Source organism: Dryobates pubescens, chromosome 20, assembly GCF_014839835.1.
Source record: "Dryobates pubescens isolate bDryPub1 chromosome 20, bDryPub1.pri, whole genome shotgun sequence".
NCBI lineage: Eukaryota > Metazoa > Chordata > Aves > Piciformes > Picidae > Dryobates > Dryobates pubescens.
In genome coordinates this window covers 8,574,776-8,591,309 of record NC_071631.1, presented here as the reverse complement: position 1 = coordinate 8,591,309, position 16,534 = coordinate 8,574,776, and the positions used below count along the sequence as shown (strand labels likewise).

Sequence of the window (16,534 nt, the reverse complement as noted above, 5' to 3'; positions counted from 1 at the left end):
ATCCACATGGAGCCTTTGCACTTTTTATTTCTGCACAGCAGTGATCAAAACCAGGCAGCAAGGAGGGCCGGGGAGCTTTGCTACAGAAGGGCATGTTTAAGATGACTTTGATCTGGATATCAGCTGAGTTCTTTCTTCTTTTCTTGGTAGGGGAGTTCCAAATTTTATTTTTCCCCTTTAAAAAAAAACCCAACCAAAACTTACTTTCTGACTTTGTCAAGGCCAATTTAGGGGCAAAGCATCCCCCCAGACGTCAGGAGGGAATCACAGAGGGAAGCTCTGCAACCTGGCGACTCATTTCCCTAATCTAAGCAATATTTTTCAGTCCATCTGGTTTAGCAATTTGCAGTGCAGACAGATTTCAGAACACAGGGAAAGGCAACAGCCAGCTGCAGATGTCCCAGTTGTGGATATACCATGAGCTGGGCCATGACTCATCTACCCTTTCTTGCCTATTTTTCCCCCCAGGCATTTACTTCTAACCACTGCATGGGAAAGGACTGGGGGACCTTTGGTCTAACCCTGGATGGCCTGGCCTAAGCATACAGAAGATGTTTGGTTTATGCTGAGATCAGCCACCCCAATAGAGATGAAAAGCAGGCACCAGTGCTGGCTGGAGCTGCAGGGCTGGGGGGCACAGAGGAGCAGGGACTTGTCCCATCAAACGACGGGAGAGCAGGGCCATGCCCCACAATATCGTGTCCCGCACAAGGAGGGCAGCTGGCCTCTGATCTGGCAAGGGGAAAGGAAGGGACCTGCAGGATGTGTGGATGGGGTGAGTTAGAAAAAGCAGCAGATGTTGGAGCATAAAAACCAATCCCCAGCTATCAATAAAGAACATGGTCTCCTGATGATTTTTAATGGTGCTTTCCCCAAGATAATTACTGCTCCTTTTCTTAAAATTTCAATTTTATGGGGGTTAAGAAACAGGTTAGGTCAATCAGTAAGAATCCCAGGCTGAGGATCCATACTGGAGATGTAATGGGATCATGACAAGTCACAGCTGAGTGACTCCATTCTGCCAGCACTAACTCCTCCTCCTGTTCCTTCTTTGGAGTCACTGTTGCCTTTCACATCCCTTCGCATGCTCTAAATTCCATGTTCATTCAACAAACTACAGTAAAATCACGTCCACAAACTGCAGCTTTCCTGCTCTCAGTACCACCCCACTCACCACCACATGCCTCTGCTCCAAACCCATGAGCTCCACCAGCAGATACCGAGCTGTCCCCAGGGGTTTAAGCCTGAGAACAAGGGTAAAGGGAAGCAAAGAAGTAACCTGGGAACACCCCAAACCTCCCCAGCACTGTCCTGAAAACATCCCAAGGGGACAAGCCCCACAAGCATCCTGCTGCCAACTCAAGCCCTATTCTGCCAGCCGTGCAAAAACCTTTGGGAAAGCAGCCAAATTCCTAATATTTCCTAAATGGCACTTTCCAGGGCTGTGAAAGAGAGCTGTTTATTGGCTCCTTCACATGGAAATGAATGTAAACCTTTGAAGTCACCTGCGGGCTAATGGGGGTGGGGAGACCAACCCTGCCCTTTATTGCCTGTTGGTGTCAACAAAAATTGTCTGCTGCTGTGCGTGGGGACACAAAGCTGAATCATGGTTGGAGAGCAGGGAAAGTTGCTTGATTTTTTAAAAAGGACAAAAATAAACCCAGGAAAGCAAAAATTTACAAGAGACAGGCCTTTCAGTAGAACTTGGGGAGTTTTACCATGATGTCTCCCTCACGAACCATCCAATACTGCAGTGAAATACTCAATATGTTGCCAGCCCCATTTCTGATGGCATCCACATCCCAGAGACCTTCTGGTGCTCTTTTGGGCAACTTCCAGTCTGTTTTTATGGTGATGTTGAGACCTGGTCTCTGCAACAAGCCACTGCTTTGCACCCCCTGTGTGCTCCTGGAACAGGTGCAAACATTGCTTTGACAAGGGAAGAAAGCCCAAAGTGATCACTTGGCATTTCCTTACCATGTTGCCTTCATCATCGGCATCATCACAGTCTTGTCGGGGGTCATCCAGGTGGAGCTGGTGCAGCAGCAGACCTGGAGAAGTCTTCCCATTGCAGTCTTGGTGCTCAGAGGTGGAGGTTCGGCTGCTGTGCATGCTGCTGGTCCGGTAGAGGGAGGGCACCTGCAGCGTGTCCTGGAGGTCAAAGGAGCTTTTTGTTTCCAGAGACTCATTGCGATGGGGCAAGGAGCCATTGAAGCTGCCGGCCCGGCTGGAGCGCTCCTCGTCCGAGCTCTCCCCTTCCTCCGAGCTCTCCTTGCCCTCCCCGGAGAGCAGGGACCTGCGCTCGCCGCTCTGGCCCCGGCGCTTGAGGCTGGGGGCCCGGCCGATGCTGTTCCAGCTGGAGCGGCGACTGTTGCGGCTGCTGCCGGCGCGCCAGGGACTGTGTGGGGAGCTGCGGGCGCTGGGCTGCGGGAAGGAAAGGGAGAGCATCACCCCCGGGCCACCCGCCCCGTGCCAGGCTGCGGCTGCGCCCGTCGGGGCGAACAGCCAGCCCCGCAGAACCAGCGGCCATGCGCCGAGCGTCAGCAGGAGGGGTGAGGAGAGTACCGGCGACTTGAGCTCGTAGACGGCGGGGTCCGCGGAGACGCCGCTGGCTCGGCGCGACTCGTAGCCCTGCGCCACGTCTCCAAACACGGCACTCTTGGGCATGGGCATCGGCGTGGCAGCCGTGTGTATGATGAGCGGTGGGGTCAGGCTCTTCTTCAGCTCTGGGTGGTCGCTCAGGGCCATCACTACAAGACACAGGTGGGGTTTAGGTGTCACATCTCAAGGGGCACATCTACAACCTGGGCAGGCAAAACAGCTGTGTGGGGATGGATCCCCTTTAAGCATCAGGAGGATGTGGGCCAGAAAGCCCTTCTGGAGAGCTGAGAGCCCATCATACAGCCTGGCAGGGGAGCAGGGGGACATAAAGAAGCAATGATACCAGGTGCCAATGAGAGAGGGGAGCAGCTGCAGGCTGTAATCTGCTGCCCCTCAACTCTCCAACCAACACCCACCAGCTCCAGTTCTGAGAATCTCCTTGCCCACGCCAGGTTCTTTTGCCTTCGTTCCCCATGGCTACTCCACCTGTGCCCATTTGAGAGGCCTCAAAAGCCCAGACCTTGGGCTCAGCAGGGAGACTGTGCCCCAAATGCCATCATGTCTGCCTCTATCTGCATCCCATGATCTGATCCCTTCCCATGCCACGGCTGACCCTGCCACAGCTTGGGCTCCGCTGTTCCCTCCAGGAGGGCTCTTCCCTTTGGGACATGTTTTCAGGGGAGGTTTCTGTGGCAGGGCCCTTCCTGCCAGGGCTGCTACTCACAGACTGGATTTGATAAGTTCTTCTTGAGTCCTCCCTCCTCTTCCAGAGTGCGAGGAAAGAGATCCCCTTCGGAATCAGACTTGGAAGCATCCCCCTGGAGTAAAACAGAGGGCTTCAGCAAGGGGGCGAAGGGTCGCTGTGCATGGACACCCCTCTGAAAAATGGATTCCCATCTCCAACACCACAGCTACGGCGCCACTGAACTTCTGACCACGATGCAACACCACCTTCCACAGGATGACGCATGCAGATTTATACCACAGACTAATTCACCTCCTACCAGGAGGACAGACTGCCTCTGGCTCCAAACATGGTCCCAGAAAGGGATCAGGAAGAGCCTCTGTTGCTTAATTTTTGCTGCTGGAATTGCACACTGGGCAGATATTAGGGAAGGATGGAAATTGACCCTGCTGATCTCTCCTAATTTATGTGCTGTGGCTTAAAACTCCCTGTTTGGCTCTTTCTAGTGATGCCGCGATGAAGCAATCCAGGATTTGGAAGGGGCACAAGGGACCCCAACTTTCCAGCACAGCTAATGGGCATGTGTAGATGCAAAGAGGCTCCAGGTGCCAGAACCTGGTAACAACTGCCATGGGTGGCCATTCCCCTCCCAGCTGCCACTCACAACAGAAGCAGAAGGCTTGGGGATCTCAATGCTCCTGCATCATGTCAAAGGCCAGGGGCTGAGCGAGAGCTGGCTGCTCTGACATGGCCCCTCCTTGGAAGGGAAGAGTTTCACTCCTGACCACTGCTTGCAGCATGGTGATCAGGCTCTCGCTCAGCCTCATGGCACGGAGCAGATTTGGGAGTTCCCTGTGCACCCCACAGATTCTGTCCATTGGCACTGCAGAAAGGCTTTAGGGTGTGGTATAGTCAGGAGCCACCCGACAGGCAATGGTGCCCTCCAGAGCCATGCCCATCTCCAAGGTGAGGGCTGAAACCACTGCTCCGGCACTGGGCACCAAACCCCATCATGGGGGAGGAGAGGTGGGAAGGGAGGGAGGATGCTGGGATGAGAGAAGCAAGCAGACCCTCACTTCAGCTGGGAGAGACCAGGGGCCACAGCAAACCTCACCAAATCTAAGCTGTGTCCCCAGGAGCCCTGGCCAGCACTGCGGAGGTTTGGTGCTTGGGTATGTGTTTATTGTAAAAACCCAGAGGGGCCCCAAAGTGGAATGGGAGGAGAAGCTGGCATCTGGCCCAAGGTCCAGTGCCCTGCACCTCTCTGTTCAGCAAAACCCTTGAGGGATGAGTGCAAGTGCTCTCCCCTGGGGTCACTAAACAGTGACAGGGATTTTTCCCCAGGGAAACTGGACACCCTCGGCCTCGTTGCTAAGGCAGAAGAGGGTGTGATGGCTCAGAACGTCTTGAGGATCCAGGAATTCTGTGCTATGCAGGGAAGCTCATCCAGCAGGAGACAGACTGGGAAGGGCAGGAATGCACCTTGCAAAGGAGAGCAGTAAAGCCAGGCTGGCTTGAACTTCACTGGAGTCCAGGTGATGTCCCCACATACACGGGAGCTACAGCTGGCCATGCGTACATGCCCCGTGGGGTGCCTAGCTCAGCTGCTATGGGGCTGCCAGGAATTACTCACTTCTCCCTAATGCCTTCTTAAAAAGGAATAAAAACCAGGAAGAACTTTATATGATTTGTATTCCTGGAGTGCTCTTTAACAGCCCAAAGGAAAGTTTTAGGGTGTACAATGAGCTGTGTGCCAAGATGGAAAAGCAGAGCTACACAGGGACCTCCCACACCTTCCCCAGCACCAAACCCCACGTCTGGAGGGCAGAAGCATCCCCTCCGAAACACCACGTGCCAGACTCAGTATGGTGCAGGCAAGCATCTTGCAGCTAGGCTGCTACCCATTACCTGTTCTTGCACTCCCAGTTTGCCTTTCTGGATAGAAAAGGGGTTGTGAGAGAAGAGGGAATTAAAATCCTTCTGGGAAACAAGGGTATGTCAAGCTGGACCAGCTGGTACCACGGCCAGAGCAGCCTGTACCAGCAGGGACTGATGTGCTGGGCCACGCTGGGAAGAGCTTTTGGACTTGGCAAGGACAGGAAAGGATGGGAGTGGGGCAGAGAAAGACAATGTTAGAAGAGGACAGTTTAGGGTGTGCTGTGCCTCGCAGATCCATGGCTTCCTCAGAGCTGAATGGGACCATCTCACATCCTGACCCACAATGGAATGCAGCACCTGGCCGGAGGTCCCAGCATCCCAGACAGCCTTTCTGGGACACGCCACAGTGCAGCTGCTGCTGTCCTGCTGAGCACACGTCTCTCCCACACACGTGTCCACAAACAGGCTTAATTCCAGGTCCCTTCACTCCTGGGCACCCTCCTCTGGCTGCAGTCTTGCCCAGCACTCAGCATCACTACCTGCATCCCTAGGGTGGTCCCTGGGATGTGCCTGTGCTGTGACAGCCCCACAGGAAGCCTTCCTCAGGGTAGGCATCCAGAGAGGGGCTGGCAAGGGCCGGGGCTGCCGAGGGCCAGGGCTGGCGCCACATCAGCTGCCCCAAAGCAAGCACCTCAATTTAGCTGACTCCCTCAGGGAAGGAAGGGACTTAAAATCAAGGCTGACTTTGACAATGAGGATGACAAAAAGGAAAGACAAAACCCCTAAACACCCCCAAAAACCCAAAAGAAACCCCAAAAGAATGACAGCTACTACAATGAGGACAGCACCACGGTGTGTGACCAGGCACCATGAGAGACAAGCAGAGCAGGCTCGGGCTGTGCTGGGTACCTACCCCCGCCGAGTCCACAGGCAGCTGAATACAGCTCAGCTGCCCACTCGCGTCCTCGCGCTTGGAGAGCTCCTGAAGGAGAAATGGGGGCAGGGAATGGGGAGGAAGGGGAAGTGGGGTTCAATTTTCAGTTTCAACAGCAGGAATGAATGGGGCATCAAAAGACACGAGACAGCGCAGGGAAGGGGGCAAAGGGCCGCGTGCAGCCGCGAGACAGAGCTGGGCTGGGGCACCTGCTCCACTCCTCACAGGGACAGGATGGGAGATCTCAGATGGAACAGAGCCCTTCGAAGGGACCCTTCTTACCTTTAAATTAAGTGTCTGAAGGCAAGTTTACTGCAGCTGCTAAGTGCTAATTGTGCTAATGAAACACCAGCTATTTATTGAAAACATGATTACCATTTTTTTTTCCAGCTGCATAATAGCATCCTTATTTATTGCACCTTCATTAAGCAGCAGTGGAGGCTTTTAATGAATGTTTGATTAACACAACATCAGTCCTCTTGCAGCCAGGTGAAATACCTAATTTAAGGAAAGCCATGAGAACCTGCCATGAGCTCAGATCCCTCCTCACCCCTATTAGTGGAGACATCCATTTAAATTGGCAAGTGCCCAAATGTGGCAGTGGTTGGTGGGCAGAGGGGCAGGACCCTGCCTTGAGGGGCTCTGCGTCATGAGTGGCCCCAGCATCTCTTCCCAGCACCAGAAGTCTGTCTTTTCCCACCCACTTGGAAAGCACACATCATTTTTCACCTCACTGTGTTTGCCCCCTGTTGGGAGTGGCTCTCCCAACACCTCCTGGCACATTTCAGGTCCTGTCCCATGGGGCCATGGGAAGTTACACTTTGTATCATGAGGACAGAGGTTGTCCCACCAACTTCGCTTCCTGCCTACAGGACAAGGGATCTTTCTTCTGGATGCTACATGGGAAGCGAAACTCATCCCATTCTAGGCTGGGATGAAAAGTTTAAGAAATACCTCAGCTTTAGGATCTGGATGTCTGGACAACAGTGTCTTGCCAGCTATGTAATGGACACTTAATTTAAAGTCTTTGGTTGCAACAGAGAGAAACATGGAAAAGCCATCGAAAGGGAAAGCTTGGAAATGCTTCACAAGGAGCATCCCCCTGAAACAGGTAATGGATGCAAGGAATGCAAGGAAATCCCATCCAAAATCCCTGCTGTGGGAGAAGGGACTCTTCCTTCACATTGTGAAGCCCAGAAGGAGCCAAAGTCAATATTGCTCTAAGGATGCTACATCTGGAGAGCAGGCAGTAGAGGGAAGGACCGAGGGGCTGGAGGACCAGGGTGCCAGCAAGGGAAGGGCACAAAGGAGGGGAAGGAGCAAACCCAGAAGTGAGGATAGCTGGTGACCAGGGCATGTGAAACTGGAGGATTACCAATGGAAGAATCCACTTTGGAGATAACATTATTAGGAAGACCCTTGGGAGAGGAGCTTTGTGCCTGACAAAGAGGAATCATTGCTTGCTTCAGAGAGAAGTCCCCAGGGTAGGGACCCAAGGGGTCAGGCAGCAATTTCAAATTAGCTCAGAGTCCTCTGCCCACCTCACCTGCACCAAGGCTGGGCTGGAGTTAATGGGAGAACACAGGGTCAAAAATAACCACGCTGCATAAGGTCCTGTGTGAGCCTCTTGACAGAGAGGCAGGTTACCAAATGAAAAGAAAGAAGGGGGGGAGGGGAAGAGAGACTCAGCTCTGCAGAATATATTGCTCTGCATTTGAAGTTTGGAACAGGTCCTTTTTTGTTTCCCAGCCGCTTATATACATTTGCTGCCTAGCAACTGGGGCTGCAAAGCCACACACTAAAATTAACGAGGTGCTTGTAGATTGAGGAAAGGCACTCAAGGACCGGGGAGATAAAGAGCAGCAGCCCCAGGATCGAGTTTCAGCCCAGAAATCTGAAGGAGAAAGGAAAAAATAAACCCAGAAACCCAACTCAGAAGAAGGGTCAAGTGCAATCACGGAAGGGAGACGCCAGGGTTTGTTTATAATGAGAGCTGATCTCTGTTAATTCTGCTTAGGAGAGGATCCTTGGTTTGCTGGCTAGCAAAAACCAGAAGGAGATCTGCTTGCAAAGCTACACACCACAAAGCTGCATCAACATCAACCACCAAGGCCAGACCTGGTCTGACCTCCAGCAGACTTCTGCTCCCCGCCTGCTGCGGGAAGCTTGCGTTGAGTCGAGGGATCTCTGGATTCCATTGCTATTTACTGGAAGAATGGAGAGAACTCGGGCTCACAAGGACATGGAAGGAAGATTAGTGTTTAAATGACATCAAAGCCTGAGATATATACCAGCACTGTCATCAGTCACCAACTACAGAAATCTGCTGCGAGTTCACTGGTATTGGGCAGAAGTGGTCAGAGGAGTTTGACCTTTGGAGGCTGCACTGGATCCTGGTCCTTGCACTCACCTCTCAGTCCCAGCAGGAGCACCACTGGCTTCAGGCTGTCTCAGTGCTTTCCTACATCCCAGGTCTCTCCCTGGTTCACGCTGCCCTTACAGCATATTTGCAGCTTATATGGAAATGCTGCAGCTGGCTCAGCCCAACCCAGCACTGCCCCTGCACAGGAGAAGCTGGGGCAGGTGATGGGGCAGCCCTGCTCCAGAACCTGCTGAAAGCAAATCTGGGGGGCTGCAGGTGGTTTTCCAACTCCAGGGAAGACACCGCCTCAAGAAGGTGGCTCTTGGGATCAATCACAGCACATGAAGCCAGGGCATGGATGCCCAGGGGTTTAGGCCTTGGGCACAAAACAAGCATGGAGTCAGTGGCTGCCCAGGGAAGGAGGTGGCAGCAAGGAGGGGTTGCTGTGGCACCAAGGACCAGAGCTATAACTTCCCTCGAGGGCCAGGGCTGGAGAAGGGGCTGTGCATCCTTTCCTCCAGGGAGCCGGGGCAGCCAATGATCTCCTGCTTGACCTTCAGCCAACCCATTTGCTGGACTTGGACAGAGGCTCGGTTTGGAAGCCACCGTCACAAGCAGACACAGAGCATTTTATCTCTCCCAAGGGGACCCTGTGCTGCTTGGGAGAACCTGGCAGTGACCTTCCCCTGAACGAATGGGCAGGGGTAGGGGGCTGCAGACAGAAACAGCTACAACAGTAACAGATGAAAAAGAAAAGCACCAACATGGAGAGAGATGATACAAAAAGTAACAAAACCAAATTTCTCCTTGCTACCTCCTGGTACAACTCCATTAATTTAACTCCAAACCGAGCTCCAAAAATAGTATTAATAAAAGCAGTTCAGTGCCTCTCTGCTCATAGGGTAGGAGGAGATTGTGACACATGAGCAACAAATCTGAAATAATATTTAGTCATCCTAAAATGCTTACAAAAAAGAGAGAGAGAGTGTAAAAGCACCACCTGTACAAGGAGACCCCAGCAGCAGCTGTGGGATACATTGACCTCCCCGACCCCCTGGGCAGGCTGCAAATATCCCCTCCCCTTCTGATGACAGGTGGGCAATTGTTGCAGGGGGTGGGTGAGCAGCATGGGGTCCCCACTCTGTGGACCAGGTGACCGAGTTGCACAGCTGGGCAGGCAGGAGGGTGAAAAAAGAGGCTGAGTTCAAAGCCAAGTGCCCACCTGCCCTTTCATGAAATCCTCCAAAAATACCTCATGGAAGTTCCCAGCCTGAGGAAGCAGAGAGCAGAAATCATGTCCTTTAAACTGTGCGGGGCATTGCAAGGCTGGAAATGGAACCAGCTCCATGAATGCATGCCTTCAAAAGAGAGAATCGTGTCTCTAATCTCTCACCAGCCTGCCCAAGTTTTCAGGAGGGGCTTCAGATCTGGCTGCCAGACATGGGCAGAGCTGTTTCAAAGGCCCTGTGACAGCAGCAGGCACAGCCTGACACCACTGAGCCCTACTCCTGTGCTAACCCAACAGTGCTGCACTGAGGTCCTGCCCTCAGAGGGCTCCTGCAGCCACCTCTGCCACAGCTTAGAAACAGAAGAGGACAAGAAACCAGAAATAGACTGAGCACTTTCCACCACTTCTTTCAAGTGCCACTCCTGGAAATGTATTGCTGTCCAGATCAGAAATCAAATTCTAGCATTTGAAGACCCTGAAACTTTAGAAGAAGGCAAAGGCACAAGTACTGGACATTACCTCTGTCTGGAAACCCTCCACCAGGATGGCCACCAGCAGGTTAAAGAGAACATAATTCCCAAAGGTCATGAGAGCGATGAAGTAGAGAGCAGCCCAGGAGGAGGTCGATGCCATGCCGTTGTAGAGGACCTTGTTCCAGTCTTCCTGGGTCAAAATCTGCAGAGGAAGAATGGAGGTACCTGAGGATAGTGTGCTGCTCTCCTGAGCCTGTATGGCTAGCTCTGCTCTGGGCCAAGTGAGCATGATGCTTTTTTGGGGTACCCACTGTAGCTATAACCACAAGAGGATAAACCTGGCCCATCTTCTGAGACAAAGAAGAGACAGGACCTCAGTAGTCAGTTATGGGCTTAAACCAGACACTCTCTTTATCAAGATATCACTGCAAATGATCCTGCCTTCTCACCATCTCCACCCTCTGTGTAACTTTCACCCACTCAGCCCATGCCCTGTCACTGAAAAGCCTCCTGCCTCTGCATCCCCTCCTCACCACACTTCTGGGAAATGCTCTGAGAATCCCTGAGTTCCTGTACTTGTGGCTTTGGGTCCTCTTCCTTCTGTGGCAAGGAGCTTCACTAAACTCTGTCAGATGCCTTGGAAAACAGCTCCACGCCTTGCAGCCCCAAAGCTGTGGCATTGTCCCTTCAGTACCTGGAAAACGGTGACGATGGCCCAGAGCAGGGAGTCGAAGTTCTTCCTGTCGGGCAGCGTGTCCCCGTCCCGCTCCGAAGCAAACTTGCAGCCAAAGAGGTGCATCCCCAGGATGCTGCAGGGCAGGGAAGGCAGGGGCTCAACAAGAGGACCAGGGGACAGGCCAGCAATGGCACAGCAGGGCTGGCAGGCTCCCGCTGCCACCTGGGGAAGGCTTTGCATTTTTCAAAAGATGAATCATTCCCTCGCTGAAAACTACCCTGAGACTCAGCTGGGAATTTGGGTCAAATCTGTCAAAAAGTTCCAGCCAAATCCTTCTTGCTTTTTCTGCTGCTTTGGTGTTGGGGTTTTTTTAAGTCAAAATATTGTGTTTCAACATTTTCTAAACAAAATGTTTTGACTTTCTGTTTTGCAATGACACATTTTCAGCAAAATATGCTTCAGCTGAGTGAGAAAGACAAAAAGGGTTTCTGTAAAGTGCCTGGATGAGACATATCAGGGGACCCAAACCAGCACTTGCAGTTTTGACAAGAAAATACAATGCCTTTCATTTTAGATTCATACTAAAGGAATAATCTGATTTCCCCTGCTCTCAGCCAGCAACCTGAATAATAAAATTATTTACAGCTCTACTGAGCACCGCAGCTGCAAATGGTGGGTTTGGAGTGAAACATCTCAGGGGAGAAGGGACATTATTCCACAGACAAGAATGGCTTTCTCCAGCCTTCCCAGCACCTGGATTGCTGGAACATCAGAACTGGCTATTACAAAGAGACAGGATCCTCTCAAAATCTAGACCAAAATCCAAAACTTCAGGTCTATGCCAAGCCTGTTTCCAGCGTTTGCACTCCTCAGAAGAGGCCACGCTAGAGTAGAAGCACCTCCATGGCTGGCTGGATCCAAGCACTGCCCTTCCCTGGGCAGAGCTTATCACCAGTCAGTGGAGTGACTGGACTGCTGTCTTGGGGTGATGTCCAGGGATCACCCAGTGAAAGATTTGCTTTGCAAACCACCTTGCAAAGACACATCTTGTTTGGCCAGAGCTAAGAGACATTAGTCAGGGCAGTAGGGCACTGCCGGTACTGTTGCTGGGTCCATTCGGCTCAGCCACGTCCTGGTGTGGACTCTTCCATCTCCTGACTTTGCCATGGGTTCCCACCTGAAAACCCAGAGCAATCTCAGGATAGGGAATCAGAAGCACTCACCTGAAGATGAAGATGAAAAGCATCAGCAACATGCAGAACGTGGCCACGTTGTCCATGGTCTTCATGAGGACTACCAGCTGGCGCTGCAGGGCTGGCATGAAGCGGACCAGCTTCAGAACCCGCATGAGGCGGAAGGTGCGCAGCACCGAGAGCCCCCCGCCTTGCTGGCCCACGATCTCCCACACACTGGGGAGACACAAAGGGCATTGCAGAGTGAAAAGACAAAACCTCACACAAAGGCATGGAGAAGAGGAGGCAGAGGGAAGGTGAAATTCAGAGAGAAGAGGGATGGGAAGTGGAGAGAGATGCTGCCAGTGTCCCTGGTGAGCTGGACTCCATCAGCCTTGCAAAGAGCAGAGTCCCACTCGTGTCAGAACCACACCTGCAAATCCACGGCTGAGCTGCAGGGCAATCACAGCCTTTGCACGTGTCAAAAAAACCAGAGAGCTGCTTCATCAGGCACTGGGTGTACCACTGGGATCCTAGACTCCCCCAGGGCTGGAGGACTGGCAGCTTTCTGCTCAGGGCTCTCTCTAAAATGACCACAAACCAACCTCCTATTATCACTTGTGTCCCAGGGAGGTATTTGTGCCCACTCTCCACTGCTTGCTGTTTCACTAAACAGCCAAATGTGGGGAAACACGAAGAAAGTTCTAGGTTTGTACCTGATCACCACAATGATGCCATCAAAGATGTTGTATGGGTTCTTAATGTAGCCAAAAGGACCATAAACGAGGACTTTCAACAGCATCTCCAGGGCAAAGAGGCTTGTGAAGACTATGTTGCTGATCTCCAGAGCATTGGTAAGCTCCTCTGGCTGGGGAAAGAAGAGGAGAGCAGAAAGTAAGCAGCACAACTCCATATCCAAAGTTACAGGTAGAAACAGACAGAGCCCTGAGCTGCAAGTGGCAACAGCTCACCCAGAGCCCAGGAGAGAGAGAAAAATCCCTGACACAGAATTTAAGGGTCAGACATCTGCTGTGAGCTGAGCAGGTAAACACAGACCTGCAGTTTCTCACCAGCACAGCAGTGGCATGCACCGTGTGTCCCTGATGCCACAGCTCCCAGAGCAGCTCTCCCTGGTGCTTCTCACACACAGCCTCTTCCCTGAGCACCTCGGCATCAGGTCTAAGCTCAGGTTTTCCAAAAGCAGAGATCCAAGGTGAGTGTCCTGGCTCCAGCTGGGACAGAGTTAATTTTCCTCCTGGCAGCTGGCACAGCCCTGTGCTTTCACTGCAGCCAGAGGACAGAGTTGGCATCATGCTGATGTTTCCGTTGGTGCTCAGCAGCACTCGTCCTGCCTCAAGGACTTTTCAGCTTCCCACACTCTGCCAACGAGCAGGGGGCACAAGGAGGTGGGAGGGGGCATGGTCAGGACAGTTGGCCAAAGGGATATTCCCTGTCACAGGACATGGTGCCCAGTACATGTGCTGCGGGCAGCTGGCTGGCAGGGCAGGCCATGCATCGGTCAGTGGTGGTGAGCTGCTGCAGTGGCCTTCTGTTCTTGGGTTTTAGTCCTCTCTTTGCTATGTTCACTTCCAAGGCTGTTCCTACTGTTACTTTATTTTAGTGGTTAAACTGTTCTCGTCTCAATCCATGAGCTTTACTTTTGTTCTTGATTCCCCTCCCCATCCCCCTGCCAGGGGACAAATGAGTGAGCATCAGGGGATGCTCAGCTGCTGGCTGGGATATCACTGGGATGGCTCAAGAAACTTTATTACTAGGAGGCCCCAGATAGTGCTGCTGAGGAAGGGCCTGACCCTGGCATTCCAGACTGGCAATCTAAAAAACAGAGGTATGGGAAAAAGCCCTTAAAAAAGACTTCCAGTAATCTCAGGCCTAAATTAGTAACTTTCCAGGGTTTCTAGCATTGTTCACAGAGGGCTCCAACCAGCGCCTGCTGGCCTCATGCTGCTTCCCCATGGCATTGAATAACAAAGGGCAGAGGAGAAACCCAGGTGGCATGGTGTGTTCAGGATCAGTCCGTGGCAAAGACAGGAATAGAATCTGCAGCTCCAAATCCCCTCTCCCCGTTTAACCCCAGCACACAGCCGTAACCTCCTGTTTCTGCTTAAAGGCTTCACTAGCAGGAGGAGCCAAGGTCCTGCTGGCAGGTGGCCACAAGGTTGCGTAGGCAGTGCCGAGATGCCCGGCAATGGGCCGGCACAGCTCACTGAAGCCCTTAAGCACACCAGGTACTGGACTCCTGGGGGGGGAACAGCAGCATTGTGAAGAAAAAGTAATGAAAAAAATCATAAAACAAAGGAGTGTTGAACACTTCCTGCACCTTCCAACATCCTCACTGAGGAACAGATTTCTTGGCTAGAGCTTGCCAAACACCCTGGGCATAGAGCCCAAATCAACTCCTTCCTGACCCGGACCCAAAGCACAAATGCTGCAACTCCCAACATTGAATAGTCCCAGTTAAAGGCACACACCTGTGGGAGCACTCAGACAGAAGCAATAAACAGGCTGAGAGCTGCAATGCCAGGCTGCATCTGAGGGTGATTTCAATAATCCAAACCCTACATCAGCCTACAAAAAATGCCAGCTGACTGGTGAGTGCCCAGCACCAAGGCAGGATGTGTGCTGTGACCATCACCGCAGCAATGCTGCTGGAACAGTCTCGTGTTCCCAGGAGCTTTGCCTCCCATCCATCAGCACCACTAACCTGGGGCCTGAAGGCTGTTTTTCACCCCTTGTGACCGTGCTGCTGAATCTCAGCATCCCTGAAGACACAGCCCAGCCAGTGCCCAGCACCAGCAGTGCCCAGCACTCCCCATATCTTGTCCCCACGGGAGCTGACACGGTAAACCTGACCAGCCCAGCAGGGACAGAGTATTCACGGTGCGGCTTAATGAAACTTGTGCCTCCTGAGCACCTCCTGTTTGGAGATGGCACTGGGAGGAGCTGGCAGGGTGCAGCTGGGTGATGTGGGGAACTGCTGCAAGTGTGGTTCAGCTGTGGCACCACACAGCATCTCATCCATGAGCCCTCTGTAAACACTGGATTTTGTTTCCAGGACACCTCGCCTCACTGGACACAGAGGTGGTGTCCTGGATACATCACTCCCTGTTAGCTCTCTGATGGCGAGGCTGTACCCACAGCACCCTGATGAGCTCTGGCAGCACACAGAAAAGGAGCAGACAGGGCAGCCTCCCCTGTAACCACCATGGGCACCCACCCAGACATGACCCTGCCTGACAAGGTGTGAGCCACAGCAAGGAGGGGACGTCCTTTGCTTCCTGCCTGGCACCAAACAGGACAGCAAGGGAGGATGTCCTGAGGTCACGAGGTTGCCTCGAGTGGAGGCACACACTGCTCCTCCCTGTGCCAGGGCCTGCAATGTGTCTGCTCAGCAAGTGAGGCTGAGGGCAACAAGTGGAGGAAAAGGTGAGGACAGGGTTTGGGGCCACTGGAAGCCAAGCCCCAGGGGCTGCTTTCCCCAGCTGCTGAAAGACAAACCCTGCTGTGTGACAGAGTGCAACCAAGGGCCCTGGCAGATAGTGCAGAGCTTTTGCTCCTGCCTTCCTCCAGCCATGACCCATACAAGGCATGGCACAGGCTCTTCATCATCATCAGACTCACATCCAGCGGCATAGGCATGGCTGGCCTGGGCCCATCCATCCCCATCTCCCTCTTGGCTAGACTGCAGCCAAGCCTGGTTGTGCCCAGCCCCTGTCCCTGGGGATGTCAGCACAAAGGAGCAGAAACATCCCAGGGTCTTTCCTCTCTATCTTGCTAACAATGAAACAGAATAGAAAAACCACTCTGTCTCGCCACAGCACAGAAGGAGGGATGGGATGGCTGGCCAAGAGGCAGATTCCTCCTGATCCCGAGGGCTCTTCTTTTGTGAGTGGCTCCAGAAGACCATGAAAAGTTCTAAACCATTTGAATGGCTGCAGAAGGAACCCTTCTGAAAGCATTGCCATGGTAACTGAGGAAAAATAACACAGAAAGAAAATACCAACCTCAGCTATTTCACAGGAAACACCACCAGCATTTTACTGACTCATCACTTGCAGATTTTTAATATACATACATAAGAAAAAAAAATCAGATGGGTCAAAGACAGGACTGCCAATTTAGGCTGCTCTGTTACGAGCCTCCCCACCCTCCACAAGGGTGCAGGCACATATCAGGGTGTCTGGGAACGGAAGCCAGACCACCAGTCCTGGGGCAACACACAGCCAGTTCTGGCGAAGGGAAGCAGCTATTCATTAACCAAATGAGGTGCCCTTTCTTTGCCCTCTCCCATACCTGATTCCCCATCATTTGTAGCTCATGGCTGTGTCCTCAGTCAACCTTCTCCACGCTCTGCCCCCATGGCACCCACATTATTCCCCTCCCTGCCTTGATGCACCTGCTGAGCCCTGGTTCCCTGGGGGAAATGCGGCCCCTCGTAGGTCCAGAGCTACTCACTGCTTCATGGACAGACCCTCAGGCCATGACATTCTCAGCCATGAGACTCTGT

The 16,534-nt window shown here is 52.7% G+C and overlaps 1 protein-coding gene across 20 annotated transcripts in view; it reads right to left on the bottom strand.

Moving 5' to 3' along the window:
- The window catches only part of CACNA1G (calcium voltage-gated channel subunit alpha1 G), a 129,618-nt gene that overhangs the window by 47,694 nt on the left and 65,390 nt on the right, over positions 1–16,534 (bottom strand). For 9 of the 20 annotated variants that reach the window (XM_054170502.1, XM_054170503.1, XM_054170508.1 and 6 more), the window contains exons 11-19: positions 12,726–12,877; positions 12,061–12,246; positions 10,856–10,970; positions 10,208–10,363; positions 6,078–6,146; positions 5,195–5,221; positions 3,326–3,419; positions 2,566–2,750; positions 1,978–2,424 (exon numbers count right to left, since the gene is read on the bottom strand). In XM_054170502.1, coding sequence (XP_054026477.1) covers positions 1,978–2,424; positions 2,566–2,750; positions 3,326–3,419; positions 5,195–5,221; positions 6,078–6,146; positions 10,208–10,363; positions 10,856–10,970; positions 12,061–12,246; positions 12,726–12,877 — 1,431 coding nt within the window. Of the gene's footprint in view, positions 1–1,977; positions 2,751–3,325; positions 3,420–5,194; positions 5,222–6,077; positions 6,147–10,207; positions 10,364–10,855; positions 10,971–12,060; positions 12,247–12,725; positions 12,878–16,534 lie in introns of all 20 variants that reach the window. The other 11 variants (XM_054170506.1, XM_054170520.1, XM_054170509.1 and 8 more) reach the window with 4 other exon arrangements.